The sequence below is a fragment of the Centruroides vittatus genome, unplaced genomic scaffold, assembly GCF_030686945.1.
Source record: "Centruroides vittatus isolate TY-2023 unplaced genomic scaffold, ASM3068694v2 contig_2818, whole genome shotgun sequence".
Classification (NCBI taxonomy): domain Eukaryota; kingdom Metazoa; phylum Arthropoda; class Arachnida; order Scorpiones; family Buthidae; genus Centruroides; species Centruroides vittatus.
In genome coordinates, this window is record NW_027121792.1 from 84,603 (window position 1) to 101,844 (window position 17,242).

The 17,242-nt window shown below is 29.8% G+C and overlaps 1 protein-coding gene across 3 annotated transcripts in view; it reads right to left on the reverse strand.

Annotated features, from left to right (window-relative positions):
• LOC136972132 (muscle calcium channel subunit alpha-1-like) overlaps positions 1-17,242 on the reverse strand; it is a 220,850-nt gene that overhangs the window by 55,126 nt on the left and 148,482 nt on the right. For all 3 annotated transcript variants that reach the window (XM_067266680.1, XM_067266679.1, XM_067266681.1), the window contains exons 24-30: positions 15,807-15,894; positions 15,397-15,504; positions 12,167-12,219; positions 9,342-9,488; positions 6,323-6,524; positions 4,457-4,615; positions 740-850 (exon numbers count right to left, since the gene is read on the reverse strand). In XM_067266680.1, coding sequence (XP_067122781.1) covers positions 740-850; positions 4,457-4,615; positions 6,323-6,524; positions 9,342-9,488; positions 12,167-12,219; positions 15,397-15,504; positions 15,807-15,894 — 868 coding nt within the window. The remainder of the gene's footprint in view (positions 1-739; positions 851-4,456; positions 4,616-6,322; positions 6,525-9,341; positions 9,489-12,166; positions 12,220-15,396; positions 15,505-15,806; positions 15,895-17,242) is intronic.

Consider the following 17,242-nt stretch of genomic DNA (forward strand, 5'->3'; position numbering starts at 1 on the left):
GAAGACTTTATGGATATCCTCATTACCTAGGAAGTGGCTAAGGCAGGGTGGCCAGCTGTGGCCATGCTGCATGATGACAGTTTTAAGGTGTTGGCGTTGCAGGTCCAGCATAGGACAGTCCAGGATGTAGTGCCTGCTGCCAACAAATGGGGGATTGCCGAACAGAGGCGAGGTGAGGGAGAGAATAGTAAGATTTATAGTTTGAAGAAAGACTTCCATGCTGTGGGAAAGGAGTCAACATCACAAAAATTAATAACAGTGTTATTGTGGTGGCCTTATATATTTCCACCTGTTCAAGATGTTTAAGAAAGGGTTGCCTGGAAGAGCTATGTAAAAGAGGCATGCTTTGAAAAATTTCACATTGATGTCGGGGTTGGAGGTGTAGATAGTCAATGCCATGTTGGCCAATCTTTGCAAAATGGACATCTGATCAAAGTGCCCATACCATGGCCCATTAATGGGATTGAAAACATAAGCATCATTTAAACTTCAAAGCACTGTTAAAGGTGCATTGATTAATTTAGATTGAATTACATTGATGTACTTGTTTTCTTTTTACTATTTAATCATTAATAGAACTAAAGCTCTTTTTTTCTAAATAATATCCACACTATTTATGTAAAAATATAATTTTCTAAAATATTTGACCTACAATCTTAGTTTTATGACATTGTTTGACGAGTTTTATAAATAATTATGATAATATAATTTAAAAATATAAATACTAAATTTAAAATACCTTGAAGCGAAAAGCCATTAATTTCAAAAGAAATTCAAAGGCAAACACTGAAGTGAAGATCATATTCATGACATCAAGACTTTGTGTGTAGACATTTGGTTGACCATAATACTAAATAACAAAAATATTTATGAAAAAACATTTAATTAAATAATGTATTAATTTATTACATATTAAAAATGTAAATAATGCATTACATTAAAATTTATTATGTATAAAAAATTTTTGATACATTTTAATATACAGGGTGGGCCAGCAAAAACGAAACGGCAGAGTGTTCGTGTTCGTCCAAGCAAAGCGCTCGGACAGGTCGATTTTACTCTCGAGGGGACATCTTATGCAATAAAGTTTTTGCGATTTTGAATATTAACTAAACAAACAATTTTTTCGAAATAAATGTTTGTTTAGTTAATACAAAATAAATGAGTTTTTAAAATTTTTTGTTGTCTGTTGTATTCAGAATCGCAAAAACTTTAATGCAAAAGATGTCCCCTCGAGAGTAAAATCGACCTGTCCGAGCGCTTTGCTTGGACGAACATGAACACTCTGCCGTTTCGTTTTCGCTGGCCCACCCTGTATATAATTATTATTACATATTAAAATTTTAATTTAAAAAATTTAATTTTAGTTTCACCGACACCTAATTTTTGCTGAGTTTAAAATTTGTTTATTTTTACAAACATTTTCAACCTATTTACTATAGGTCATCGTCAGTTTATATAAATGTTCCAAAATAGAACGTATCTTTTTCAAACATTTTACATTTTTAAAATTCAAAAATAATTTTAAAATAAATTGAAAGAAGTGTGTGTATTAAATAAATAAATAAAATGAATAAACAAATAAAACATAGTAAACAAAGCTAACTACAAAGAAACATGCTTTAAGGGTTTTTCAGTCCCATTCTTTTTTCTATTATATATGTGACGATCCTTCACCATGTTTTTCTTATCGCAGACAATGCCCTTTGTTTGATGCATTCCCAAATGTTCCATTGTCCGTTAGACCCAGAAGGGGCGATTAACCTAGCAGGGGGGAGAGGAGAATATAAAAGGTGATAAGGCCGACAGAAGAGAACTTTTTTGGACTATCTGGGAAGCGAGCTGGACGAACGAGGTCAACGGAAAGCAAGGGTTATCGACGATCGAGATCAAAGCTGAACAAGTCAAGATAGAGCTTCTAGACCAACGGTTCTCAACCGGTGGGTTGCGACCCACAAGGGCTTAGCCAACGCCTTAGCTTTTTTGGGGGTCGCCTTAATGTTAATAATTTATTTATGCTTGGCAACACGCGAGATATGCGATGTAATCAGTGGGCAGCCGGAACCCTCACCTCTCCTTATGCCTGGTTAAATTCGACTGTGGCAAACTAACCGGGTATAGTTGAGACCTCCATTAACAAGGCCATTTCGCGCGTCATACTTTTAGTGGTTCTTTGTAGCCCCGATTCTGTTACTCGGAGTCGCCGCTAGAGGCGCCTCAATCTAGTTTCGTCGTTCCTTCCACTAGTTCTATAGTCCGAAGTTAAGCAGATTCAAGCTCAATCATCACATTAATAATTAATACTTAATAAAAAATATCATCACTATTGTTAAGTCCTAAAATATATTTTGTCAAGCCTTTTATTTTTTGTTTTATTGATCAAATATGATGGATGCGAAAGCGGGATCATGAACATTTTTAAAAAACTAAAAAGGGTCACAATTAAAAAAAGATTGGGAACCACTGTTCTAGACGGTTTTGCCCATATATTTAATTGTATACAGTATATATATTAATTGTGTGTAACTTATGCATATTGGAAGGTTTTAATTGTCGCGAAAGCCGAGAGATTATTGTAGTATATATTGAGTCAAATGTTAACTCATCTTCGGATTGAGAAAATAAATCTTACATATATTTCCATGATGTTCAAAGTGCATTAGCATCTCTAGCATTTAGGCAATGGTTTTTCATTTTACTTTTATAAATTTTCACCTTTTCTATCTCCAATGCAATAAATGGAGAGTGCACCATTTTAATGACTTTGGCCTCTTCCCATTATACATCTGCTCCTTCAGTCTGTGCCATAATTGCTAATATTGTGTTATTTTGTCCCTTGTCAACATTGCATCTATGCTCTCACAGATGTACTGCCAGGTTTCTTCTAGTCACACCCACATAATCTTTTTTGATTCCTAACTGTTGATTTTCAAATGGTATTTTATATACCCCATCTGTCTCGTTGTTTTTTATGCTGTCTTTACCATTCCATAGTAAGCTATAGATATTAGGCGCTCTTTTAAAGTCCATTCTTAAATTTTCATAAGAAATTAATTCATTCACTGGTGTGGTGAATGAATTAATTTTGCAGAGCATTAATTTTGTATCTATGCTTTTGCAGAGGAGGTGTTCCTCTGCAAAAGCATAGATACAACATTGACAAAGAAAGATGACACAATATTAGTGATTATGGCACAAACTGAATGTAAAATGGGAAGAAGCAAAAGTCATTAAAATGGTGCACACTCTATCCATTGCATTGGAGATGGAAAAAGTGGAAATTTATAAAAGTAAAATGAAAAACTGTTGCCTAAATGCTAGAGATGCTAATGTGCTTCCAACAGCATAGAAATATATAATAATAAAAAGAATGGGACTGAAGTAAAATAGTATAGTAGTAAAATATATTACAGTACAACTCAATACATTCATTATTCATTATTTGAAAAAATAATAAACAACACTACATTGCACCAGGATATAGTTAACAATGTATCCAGAACCAATAACCGGTATGCACAAAAACAAAAATATAACACAAACGTTTTCAAACCCCACCAGAGTTCTTCTTCAGGCATTATAACAAATATCCAATGGAATGTCATAAAAGCTTTTTCTGAAATATAAAATTCAAACAAGCTTTCAAATTACAAGCACAAAAGTTTAAAAACCCATGTCCCACCTGCACACTCAGTAGCCCAACCAAGACACAACAAATGATTAAACCATGTCAATCAACACTTGCTAGGCCATCAACAAAACCATTTCCTCTTTGTAATTTATGCACATTGATGTAAAATTAGATTTAAATAGTTGTGCACCTCCTGAAAGCAATATGCATCCAGTTTTTCTTGGCAATTTCAGAATATAACAATCTTAAGTACGGGTTAAAAGTGATAGGGACCCGTTCCATGTTCTGGTTTGGTTATCTCTCAGCAAGTCCACTATGGAGGTGAAACCTACATGTGTCCAGTAGGAGAAATTTTAATCAGCCCATGTACAATGTTGCGGTAACCATGTGCATTGGCTATGCACTCTATAAACATTAATTCAGCTGCACAAGCCTGGGAAATAGAAAAATGTGAAAAAGCTCTCCTAACTAATGCCTTGTATGCCATAATTTTGTTAGGAAAAAGATCACACAACCCCACTGGTATGTATGAAGACACTGAACTCTGAACATTTTCAAACTCTGGTGGAGTTTGAAAACGTTTGCATTTGTATTTTGTTTCTGTGCACACTGGTTATCGGTTCTGGGTATGTTGTTGAAAAAACAGTTTTAAGGTAACAGATAAATAAATTGTACACATACATTATTAACATATAAAATAATTTTTAATAATAGAAAACCATTAAATTAAAAGTTATATTAAATGATTTGTCTATTTTTAATAAATAATTAATATATAATTATTATTAGCACACATTAAAAAATAAAAACATTGTAAATACTTACCTTCATTGCTAATACTAAAGTGTTAACCATAATAAGAATAAAAATAGCATATTCAAAATATTGGGATGTAACAAACCACCACACTTTGTACTGCAATCTGTGCTTTGGGATATAACGACGGACTGGTTTAGATTTCAAAGCAAATTCAATGCAATTCCGCTGAAATTAAAAACATAACAATAAATTATGTAAATATATAATGGCTAAAACTAAATAATTTCATTACTATTTAAAGCTTCACAAATTTGGAATCAAGTAGAAAAATAAATTTTTTTTCTCAACTGACTCTCAAAGATAATATATAATACAAAAGTATTAGATTTTTTAAGAGGTCTTTCAAAATTTTTACCCCAAAAAAAAAAGCAATTTGAGTTTGGATTTTTTATTCTAAAAATGACATTAAAATATAATAAAAGATTTATTAAGAAATAAATTAGAATTAATAATTTTATTTCCTTGTAAACAAAAATGTTATATAATTTAAATCAGGAATTATCAACATAATTGCTAGTGACCTCCAAAAAGACAATCAGAAGTTTATCTGAAAGCGTGCAATAAATGTACAGTAAGGATCTGTTGGAGGTTGTGACAAATGTTTGTGGCCATTGGCCATAATATTATATTTGTATATTTTTAATTTAAGTTAGGCTTATTTTCTTTGTTCTTTTGTCCTAATTTTTCTAGAATTTTCCTTTCTAATCCTTTTTCCTTTGGGTGGGGTTACAATTCCAAGACGTGCCTGTTGGAACAAAACAAGAGGTAAGGCCCTGGGCCAGCAAACAAAAAAAAAGGACAGTTTTTGGTCAGAGCTCTTTGGGAGAAGACGTGTGGAAAGTAGTGCTCAAGATCGCGTGTAGGCAGATCGGAGTCTATGACTTTAGCGAAGAGAGTAAAAGTTTGGCTTGAAATTCGGAGATCGAGGATAGAAAAAGGGTAATGCTCCAGATCGAATAGAGGACAATTGGAGGCTATGTGGAGCTGTAAGAATCAACAATGAATACTTCCCGTAAGAGAACTTTCGAAGAAGACAATGAGAATATCATACTAAGGGTGTGCAGGAATGACATTAAAATAGAGGTCCAAGGAAGACCCCAGAATGGTAACCCACCCAACATCACGAGGCCAAGGAATCCCAGGTATTTTTATCTTTCCCTCTAATTATCCTTAACTATCTATTTTTCCTTTCTTTCTTTAGTTATAAGTAGAATAAGTACTAGTTATAAGTCACCCCATGCATATTTGTTGTGTTTTGTTAGATCTGTTGTCTGGGAGATAAAATCCAAAAACTGTGTGTACATAAATCATTGTTTTGTATGTTGGGATTATTATATTAAGAATATGTTTGAAGCAAAACTAAATCACTTTGTGTTAATATTCTTAACGTGTATTTTCTGTATTATTCCGTTCACGGGATCACATACTTGTCGCATCAAACATCACATTATCATTATATTTTATTATTTTTATTACATTTTTAAATATAATAAAAATAACTGATCTATTTTAAAATTTTATTGAAGTAAAATACAAAATTTGATTCTTTATTTATCCTACTTATAATTTTTTATTTTGTATCAGTATAGAAGTGGGATTAGCAAATTAAATGTAGTGTTTGAAAAGGATCAACAAACAAATACATTCAAAATCCTTGATTTAAATAATTAATTCTTTAATTGTTAAATGACAATATTATATATATAATATCTTTATTTTCTCCTTATATCTTGACTTTCATTATCATTACTATTTTTAAGTTAATGTTAATTTATAATTTTATATTTATGTAAATTTAAACACTTATTCATTAAATATGCACACACAAGAAAATATAATACAGTATTTAAATAAGAAATATTAAAGATATACCTGATTTTTATCAAGTTCACAGTTCTTATATTCTTGTTCACCTTCACTTTGAAAAGTAACAATCACAAAACCAACAAAAATATTCACCATAAAAAATGCAATGATGATGATATAAACAATGAAATAAATTGCAACAACTGGCTGGTAGTTGTATATAGGACCAATATTTTCAGCATGAGAATCTATTGCTACATACAGCAATCTGAAAAATATAAAATAGTTATAATTATATTTAAAGCTAAAAGAAAAATTAGATTAACAAATAATATTTCTGTATCATTATTAATTCGACATATTAAAATTGAATTTGATGAAAGATGTATAACTAGAATAATTTGAATTATTTTACTAACGAAAATAATTAATTTTTTTTATAAATTCAAAATTTCTCATTCGTGCAGGTTTTAATAAAAGACTTACAATGAAAGCAAGTACATTCACATAATTTAAAATGTAGAATAATGCTAATAATATATAATGAAATATCAAAGTCGAGCACATTAACAATATAACTTTTTAAAACAGAACAATAATAATTAAAACCTAAACATGTATTTTAACAGAAAAATTTTAAAAAAATGAACAATTATTTAGCCTGACATTGTGACATTGTCACAATACTGGGCTGCAATTTTTAATCATATTCTTAATTTATTTGATTTAAAATATATGTTCTCCATCTCAAATTAGTACAGGAAATTCTTGTTCATTCAAACTCAGATAGTTCAAAATCCCATTAGTTCTTAACTGTACTTTTGTCCTGGCTGGGGTATAGAGATTTACATATTAAGGAATTCAGTTAGTTTAAAATACAGCTACTTGGAAATTCAAAGTGAAAATTCTGTCTGAACTGTGATATGTGTATGCTAACTTGTTCATTTAGATTGAAGTGCATCCATACTCCATAAGAGAACAATAGACCAAAAACAACTCTAAACTAGTCAAATATGGCTTTGCTTTTACAGTAACAAATTTTCAGGTGTTATTTTACTCCCTTTTTTTCTTATCTTATAAAACACAGCTATGTTTCGAGTAGCAAGCAGCAAATTGAGATATTTGTAGGCTCTAGTTTACTGCATTTGGGCAACTTCCTACTTTTGGGCCACTTTAAAAAATAATTTGGGGTACATTTCAAGGAATTTTGCTGTACTTTTCATAACACTTATCTGGCAACCTGTGAGGTTCTCACTGGATGTGTGCTGTTTACCTACAGTTTATTTATATTATTATTATTATTAATTAACAAAAATAGCATTCTATATATGTAGCCATATTCAGTTTCCTTAATAAATTATGTCAATTACATGGCATTTGACCTTTTGTACAAAAATATGTAAATTGGATAATTTGAAACTCGATAATTTGACGTTTATTTAAAAGTGAATTAATTGCAGGTTTATGGGGAATTTGTTTTGGCTTTCATCTATCTAACACCATTCTCAAGATTATGGAAGGACAGACAGTGGGAATTTTTAGGAAGTTTTTCAAATTGCAGCCCAGTAAAAAAAAAGTAGTGTTATTAATGGGAAAGTTCCAATATTTAAAAGATGATATTAAATTCAAATTTCAGAATTATTATTCAAATAATATATTTTAAAAATTTTTGAATAAAAAAATTAAAAATTATAAGAAAAGAACATTATTAGTCATTATAATTTGATAAAATAGTAACTAATTATAACATTAATTGACTTTTTTGAAAAACATAGAATAACTACCATTGGGCTAATTTCATGATTAAATATGTACATTAAGGCATACATCAAAATGATAACATCAATTAACTTTTCTTTGTTAGCATTATGGTTTACACCTTAATATATGTGGCATGTTTTTTAAGTAAGTACTGTTTTAAAATAGGACTGCTACAGTGCTACAGTTGGTGTTCCATGAATGTGCGCTGAGTACCTACATCTGTTGGCTAGCCACAGACGAAATTACGGAAGCATTTGTTCGTTTTATATTTGTTTGTGCGTGTTTAAAATGCCTCAGACAATTGAAAATCTCGCCGATTGTGAAGTACGTGCTGTGATTTGTTTTTTAATGCAAAAGACATGAAAGCGGCTGACATTCATCAGCAGATTAATGAGGTGTATGAAAAAAACATTATGAGCAATGGAATGGTAAGAAAATGGGTTAGAGCATTTAAAGATAGCCATACTAATGTCCATGACGAGGAGCATAGTGGGTGACTGTCTGTCGTTACTGAAAACCTGGTGCAGAAAGTTGTTGCAAAAGTTTGAGAAAACAGATGCTTTACGATTAAGTCATCCAAAACAAAAAGCATGGCAAGCTCAGTAAGGGGATTGTTTTGCTTCATGACAATGCCCATCCACATGTGGCTTGAACTTGAGATCTTATCACATCATATGGCTGGAAACAACTTGATCACCCTATGTATAGCCCTGATCTAGCAACTAGTGACTACCACTTGTTCTTCCACTTAAAAAGGCATCTGGGCAGTCAGCACTACAACAATGATGCTGTCAAAACACCATGCTGCAGTGGTTGGCAAATCAAGCAGCAGGTTTCTATGAGGGTGAAATTCAGTAGCTGGTTGTACGATATGAAAAGTGCCTTCATATTAAAGGAAATTATGTCGAAAAGTAGATTAAGGTAGAGGCTTTCGCGTCAGAATAAAATTATTTAAAATATTGCAGATGTGTTTTTTTAATAACAAAATGGTACTTATTTAAAAAACACGCCTCATATATTTAATCAAGGAATCAGTTCATTCAAAAAAAATCAATTGACCATAGCATTGTGGTGTATGCCTTAGCAAAAAATTATAAACTTTATTTGAACTTAATTTATAAAAAATTTGAAATATTTTTAGATTATTTTTTGCACCTGCTAAAATTTTTTTTAAAAATTCTAAATTTAAATGAATTCTATCATTATTTCTGAAATGTATAAAATTATAATATGGAATAACAATAACATTTTTTCTGTTTATAAAAGGATTTCATACAATATTCAAAAGAAAATATCCTAAATGAAAAGGAAAAAAATTTCTTACTTTGGCCATCCTTCAAAAGTAGAAACAGTAAAAAGAGTTAACATTGCTTTGGCAACATCATCAAAACTGAATTCATTATTTTCCCATTTTCTTTCTTCAATAGTTGGCTTATTTATATCTCCACCTTGATATACAATGTATTCACCTCTAAAAAAAATTATTTATGCTTTTTATATTAATTATTTAATCAATAAATTTAAGATTTTTAAAACTTTGTTATTGTTTATTAATTACTATATTGAGAGTTGATCAAACTATAATTGGGCAATTATCCTACATTTTCATATTTTAATATCTATTAAATTAAAAATTTTAAACAATTTCTGATATCTGAAGCATATTTTTATAGAATATATTTAAAGAATTGTATATATATAATCATTAAAAATGTATGCCAATTACAAGTAGAATAATTAGAATTGTGTTTCTAGAAACTATCTACAGCAAAATCTAAAAATTTAGTTCTATAATAAAAATTTATTTTAAAAATTGTACTTGGAGAAAATCTAATAATAAAAAATAGTTAAGAAAACTTTTCAACAATTATATAAAGTTGACAAATAAACCACAATCATTGCACCAAATTGTTTTTATCAATTAGTAATTTAGTAATATATAATTTCTTGTTTTTATATAAATATGAATATATAAGGTAGATAGTATATACAAAAGTGCTAATTAATATAATAGAATTTTAATTATCCTCAATCACTATGATAATGATATGACTATTATTAGGTGAGAAATTGAATTTTATTTTTGAGAAATCATATGAAAAGTTTTATAGCATCATGAATCAATTTAGTGATGACAAGAGCCAGCTGTGCTTGTTATTTTCTTGTGATATGTCATGAGAAACATCTCAACATTTATTTACTATAGACATGAGTAATAACACTTGACACTTCAAGTAAATAAATACTAGTTCTTGAGCAATTCTTAATCTATAAGACTAAAATTTGATTCTTTTCTTAGTTATGTGAATAGAACTTTAAGTTTATCTATTCTTTTGAGCTAAAGATGTTTGTGGGACTCACTTCTAAGCATGTCCAGATGCTTTGAAGTCTTTTTTTAGATAACTTTTTGTTAATGCTGCAGGTCAGATTTGGTAACACTCTGAACAGAAAAAGAGATGTAAACAAACTTCTCACTTCATTTCTTGTGAATAAACTTTTCAGTTGCTCACCTGGTATTATTTTGATATTTACAATAGCAAATTGTAATATCAGTGGAGTGATGATATGCAATTATGCATATTATTTTATGCTGTTTGTTTATTATCTAGTTTGTTTATTATTTATAAGTATAAATTACTTAATGCACAATTTAACAGCGGGATTTAAAAAAAAAATCCTAACATTTTTGACCCAGTGAATGGGTCATCTTCAGGAATGGATAGTCAAAAGACAAGTTCTAGTGTCAGAAGAAAAGATGAAGGGACAGTCACTGATAAAGTAAACGAGTGAAGGAAGTGAGCTACAATGGCGGCAGTTGATGTGACAGTGAGGAGCTGTTACCAGGCAGGGAAAGGAATCCTTGTCACTGCTGTTTATGCACAAGTTGGTAACAGAGTGATTATAAATTTCAGACCTCTCCACAATGTTTGCATGGGATGCATGGGAAATGGTTCAGATGATTTTGGTCACCTGCCAATCTATCTCTGTGCTGAGAAGTTGTGCATAGGAAAACAAAATTATAGCATTCCCTCCTCTTTTAATGTCATATTTATGCATGATGAGCCTTTGAATGAGGGATCAGGAAGCTATCCAAACATGCCACAACATTAATGTTGGTATCCTCATTTATGGTTGGGTTGGGATGATGTACTGTAAACTCCACTGCTCTTTGTCATCTTTATCATTCCACAAGAAGTGGTATAAAGAAGGCTGTAATTTTATAGGCAACTTCACAATTAAACATCACAAAGAGAAAATTTCAATTGAATAACTCACTTAAAACAAGACCTGTAGCTAATAATAAATTGGCTTTGTTTTAAACTAAAAAGTTAATAAAAATTCAGATGTAATATCAAATGTAAGAAACTTTAAAAAATATGTCTCGCCATTAATTAAAATAATGGTAATTCTTTAGTACACTGTATTATGTAAACTGATTAAAAAAGACAAAAGTCAAATATAAATTTATTTTGTAAATTCTCATGTAAAACTTTGTAAAAATTAAAGACAAATTTATTTTTCTATGTTTTTTTTTGGACTAAGTTGTCAAAAAAAAAACACATAGAAAAATAAATTTGTCATTTTGTCTTTTTAATTAGTTTACATAAAATAACTGAGAAAGATGAACACAGTTATGATTTCAATTTTAATTTCAAATAAGTTAAAATAAACATATGAATTTGGATGATAAATAATGTCCTTCAATCCAAAGAAATCATATATGTTATCACAATTAACAAAGATAAAAACAAATAATAATGATACATTGTCTAGCATACATTATAATAATGACAGATAAATGAATTTTGACTCACTATTATTGAAAACATTTTAAATGTAACTCAACTAACTTTAAACATTTGAGCATTAAGTATACTTTTTATGATATGAAAGTGAGTGATTAACACAAATACCAGATTATCTCATTGACAAATTAAAAACATTTATTTATATTTCAATGTGAATAAACAAATTTGTACACATTGACTTCATAAATATTGTAGTTTGTCTTATATCAAAACTTCTGAATCATAAAGATCTTCTAACAAAGTAAATATTAAATTTTTGTTAGAGAGAATTGCTGTTTTGCAACATAATATTAAAATCAGCATCAAATATAATTTTCTAAAACAGATTAAAATGACTTACTTGCAAGTCTTCTCAACCATTTTGGTGCTATCTGTACATCTGAAGAACTTTCCCTGTAAAATAAATATAATATTTAATTTATAGATGTTCAAGAATGTTCAAAGATTTATTACAGAAAAATACCAAATAAACTTATTACAACAGCAATAATGATATGTAAATTCAAATTAAATGTAAAAATATGAACAAACTTTAATGAGTACTCATTTTATTTCATTTTAACATCTTCAGATTGAATATATAACAATGGAACATTGAAATTGAAGATTTTAAAAAACATTTAACATTGTATTTAAATGTTTTTTAAAATATAAACATTTATACATGTGAAAAACTAAAATATCTAACTTTTTTTTATAAATTAGTAATTGGTTTAAATCACATAATTCCAAATACTATACACTTTTAAAGTTGGTGTGTTACAAACTTATTTCATTTTAATTAATATAGTTTCTGCTAAAAATAATGTGTTTCTATCACTAGAAAAATATAATACAGTAGAGTCCCATATAACATGATGTTCATGTTATTTTTACGTGATGTTCTTTCTCTGAATGAAAATATTGGTTCATTTGACATTAAAATTACAGGTACTCCTCACTTTATGACCGAGTTCCGTTCCAACGACTACGTCGTTAAGCGAATTGGTCGATAAGCGAGGAGCTTGCGCTGGGAATATAGGATCGTTGTAAAATTATACAAATTATGCAACAAACTTCAAATTTATTCATAAAATGACTATTATAGTACGTGCAAGCCTATTATAGTATGCTTAGTGCGCATGTCACCATTCGCCACTGATCGACACTCAAGCTGATAAAGGGGATTCCCCAAATTTCAGGTCGAAACTCGATTGGTCGTAAGTTTGAGTGGTCATTAAGCAGATAGATCGTAAAGTGAGGAGTACCTGTATATATGCATGACTGGTAAAATGTAAGTGCACATGGATAAGTGGGATTTTCTTGCACACATGTTGCTAAGTTAGAGATTTACAGACTTATTTATTATCTTTTATATAAATATTATCAAGAAAATTTTTTAATGATAAAAACTGAATAATACTAATCATTTTTTTGTGTAAAAACATTTGTAAATACACCTCTGTATTCATACATCTGTTTCACTCAATAGTGCATTGTAATACTGTATATACTACGCATAACCAACCCAATCAACTGTACATCACAGTATCAGTGTCCTTATATAAAATAAAGTATGTTTAGTTTGCTAAATATGTAAAATTTGTGAATAGCATTCTTTAGTTTTTTAACGTATACTATAATTAAAAAGACAAAAGTGAAAGATATGAATTTTATAAATTTTTGCTTAAATCATGTTAATTAAGCTTAATGTTAATGTTAATTTTTTGTTAGTACAGCTACTTGATGTAAACAATGAAAATAAAATAAAATAAAACTTTTAAAACAGTAGAAAATGTTTCTGGTTGCAAAAATAATCATCATTAGTCTATATCGTAAGCTTCATTTTAGTTCAGTTACTGATATAGAATAAAATTTATAATGCAATTAACGATGCCTGTTTCTGCAACTGAAAATGTTTGCTAATATTAAATTTTTTGCTAGTTTTAAAGGTTTTGTATTTATTTTGGCTTGAAATTTTGCATATATAACAGCAAAAAATTTTATAATATATTTGAAACAAAACAAAAAAAAGTTTTTGTTCAGTTTTCTGCAAATTAAATTCTAAATTTATTTGTAATTATCATTTTATTAAAACTTTTTACCTTGCATCTATCTCTTATCATATTATAAGGAATTACATTGCTTTGTTCCAAAAAAATAATTCAGTGTTATAATGTAAATAGCTTAACAAAAGCTTACACAGAAGCTTAAACATCATGCTTAAATTACGCACATTGAAATGCTATATCTGGCCAATCCTGCTCTATGGTGTAGAAACCTGGACTCTAACATCAGCCACTACAAAACAGCTTCAGGCCGTCGAAATGTGGCTCTACCGAAGAATGCTTAAAATCCCGTGGACGGCCAAGATATCCAAAACACAGGTCCTGCAAGACATGCACCAGACCGGGACCTGATCAAAACCATCATCAGCAGAAAATGCAAATATCTAGGTCACATCACTAGGAACCACCAAAAATACCATCTACTGCACTCATCCTGGAGGACAGGATTGAAGGCAAGAAATGCCCAGGCAGACCAAAAACGGCCTGGCTAGACAACATCAACGCCTGGCTTCACATGACAACAACACAAATTCTACACACAGTGCTAGATAGAGAACAATATCAATATGAAGTCGCAAACGTCATTCAGCAGCATCGAAGAAGAAGAAGAAGCTTAACAAAAATATAATGCCAAGTTATACAAAATTTAACCCTAAATCATAGTTTAAGTTAATCATTAGCTATTTTTGTTGGATTTATTTAAAAATTATCATAGAAAAACCAACAGATTAAATATCAAGAAATTTCTCATAGTGACTTTAGATACCAGGTTTTTAATATACATTTAATAAAACTAGGTTATCCTGATGTGCATATACAGGGTGTATCAGTACAGCAGTTACAAACTTTCAGGAGAGATAGAGTACACCTAGACGATGGGAAATCACATAGCAATGCACGGTCGGAAACACTTTCTTGGCACGGTAGTGACTACACAAAACATAAGAAATGAAAAACACAAACAGGGTGAGAAAACATGTTTATTATTCTTAGTACAGCAAAATGCTGGAACATCTTTGGCTGGTGTAAGCGATACATCAAAGCACTGGTGTATGAAACTCCCATTAACAGTGCTTAGGAACTTGTTGCACGCATTGTGGCAGCTCCTGGAAAAGTCCAGGACACGCCCAGTATTTTTGACAACATTAGATCTTCAATGCGCCGGAGATGTGAGGCCTGCACCACGGCCCGGGGTCATAATTACGAACACCTTCTTTGATTTTTGCTGTACTAAGAATAATAAACATGTTTTCTCTGTTTGTGTCCTTCATTTCTTGTGTTTTGTGTGGTCACTACCGTGCCGGGAAAGCATTTCCGACCATGCATTGCTATATGATTTTCCATTGTCTAGGTGTACTCTATCTCTCCTGAAAGTTTGTAACCGCTGTACTGATACACACTGTATAGTAATTAACAAATAAAATCCTACAAGTAATAGCTATTAAATATATTTAAATATTACATGTATCATAATAATTAAAAATATATATATATATTAAAATACGTTAAAATAATACTCTACCTTAAATAATTGCACTCCAATTACTGCAAACATGAATTGCAAAAGATATGTTACCAACATGATATTTCCAATTGTTTTGACTGCGACAATCACACACTTCACAACATACTGTAAACAAAAAAACAAATATATGATTACATAAAATATAAAGTGTGTAAAAGGAAATCATAATATAAGAAAAAAAAAATTCTTTTGAATATTAATTTAGACATTTTGTTGTAAATTTATAATTGAAAAAGCATCTGAATTCATTTAAAATCAAAATTATTAATAAAGCAGATGAGAAAAATTTAATAAAAGAAGTTGTTTGTTTAATTCAAAAATCCAGTACATGTTTAAATAAAATTTATAATATAGAAAAATTGATTGTGTCAGAATAATTTAATATTAATTATAACGAAAATTCTTACCTTCAAACCTTTTGCACGATTGATTGCTCTCAGAGGACGCAGAACTCTTAAAACTCGTAATATCTTTACTACTGATATTGTTCCATTCCTACAAAACGAAACAAATAATTTAAAGTCAATTTCATTATTAAACATCTTCAATTTTCTATTATATCTTTTATATGAATCATTTCTTCTTAATAGTTTTACAAACATAGTTATTTTTTAATTAACTTGCCAATAAAAAATTCAAATTCAATTTAATCTGAAAATTAAAATTTGATATCTAAAACCTTTTGTTATGAATAAACACAACAAACACATATAAACTCGTTTCAATGTACAATCTATATTTAGACTAAAGGACAAAATAGAAAATTCTTTCAAAAATAAACTAGGCACAATTCACTTTCTGTCCAAACACAAACTAAGAATCGAGTTGAAGCTCTAGCAAGTTAATAGTCTTGTTTCAGAGGCCATCTATGATGTTAGACCCACTGTTTTTCTTAAATTTTGTCTGTTATTATATACCAATATATGTGTTATTATCAGGAAGTAAAAATACACTAAGTGCAGCATTATTACCAGCTTTAATAATGCTGCACTCGGTGTATTTTTACTTCCTGATACTCAATATTTGGCATGAAGATCAAACTATATTGCATGTGTTATTAAATTATTATTAGTATTATTTTGTATAACTTGTGTCGTCCTTGTATAATTGTCGGTCTCTATTGTCGTCTTGTAAAAATTTGTTTTGTTTTATTTATTTTTTAATCTTTTATTTATTTATTTTTCTCACGTATAATTGTCAGTTGACAATGTTCATATTGTAAATTATTACTTCCATTACTATACACACAGTTTTTATTTGTAATTGTAAAATATTTTTTTGTTTATTTATTTATTTGCTACTTTTTGGGTATGTTTTGTATGGCAGCACTGCGTATGTATGGTATGAGGGACCGGCAACTCGTCATTCGGGTTTTCTGGTGTTTGGCTCGTGGAAGTGTGTCTTGCCTTGGAGCCATGTACATTGAGATGAACTTTCTTTCTTTCTTTTTTCGTGTTGGAGAAAATTTGTGGATTTGTAATTCGTTTACATTGGAGACTTGTGAAGCACAATACATATTTCTGATAAGTGAAATAATTGCTGGTATACAATATTACCCAGTGAACATTTTTAAACTGCTTATTGGATTTGTTTAGTTTTTTTTTTGTTTTTTTACATCAAAAGACTCATGGTGTAAATTGCCATGTGCTACCTATATTCCAAGTGTATGGAGATACTGTATATAATTTTTTTACATAAAATTAGTTCTAAGTGCCTCCCTTGTTCGTCTGTCTCTCGTGGTAATCAATTTCATCCACCCCTGCAAATTTTCACACTACGGATCTTTGCAACTTCCACAAACTTTACATTTTAATCAACTTATTTTAAACTAATAATGTAATAT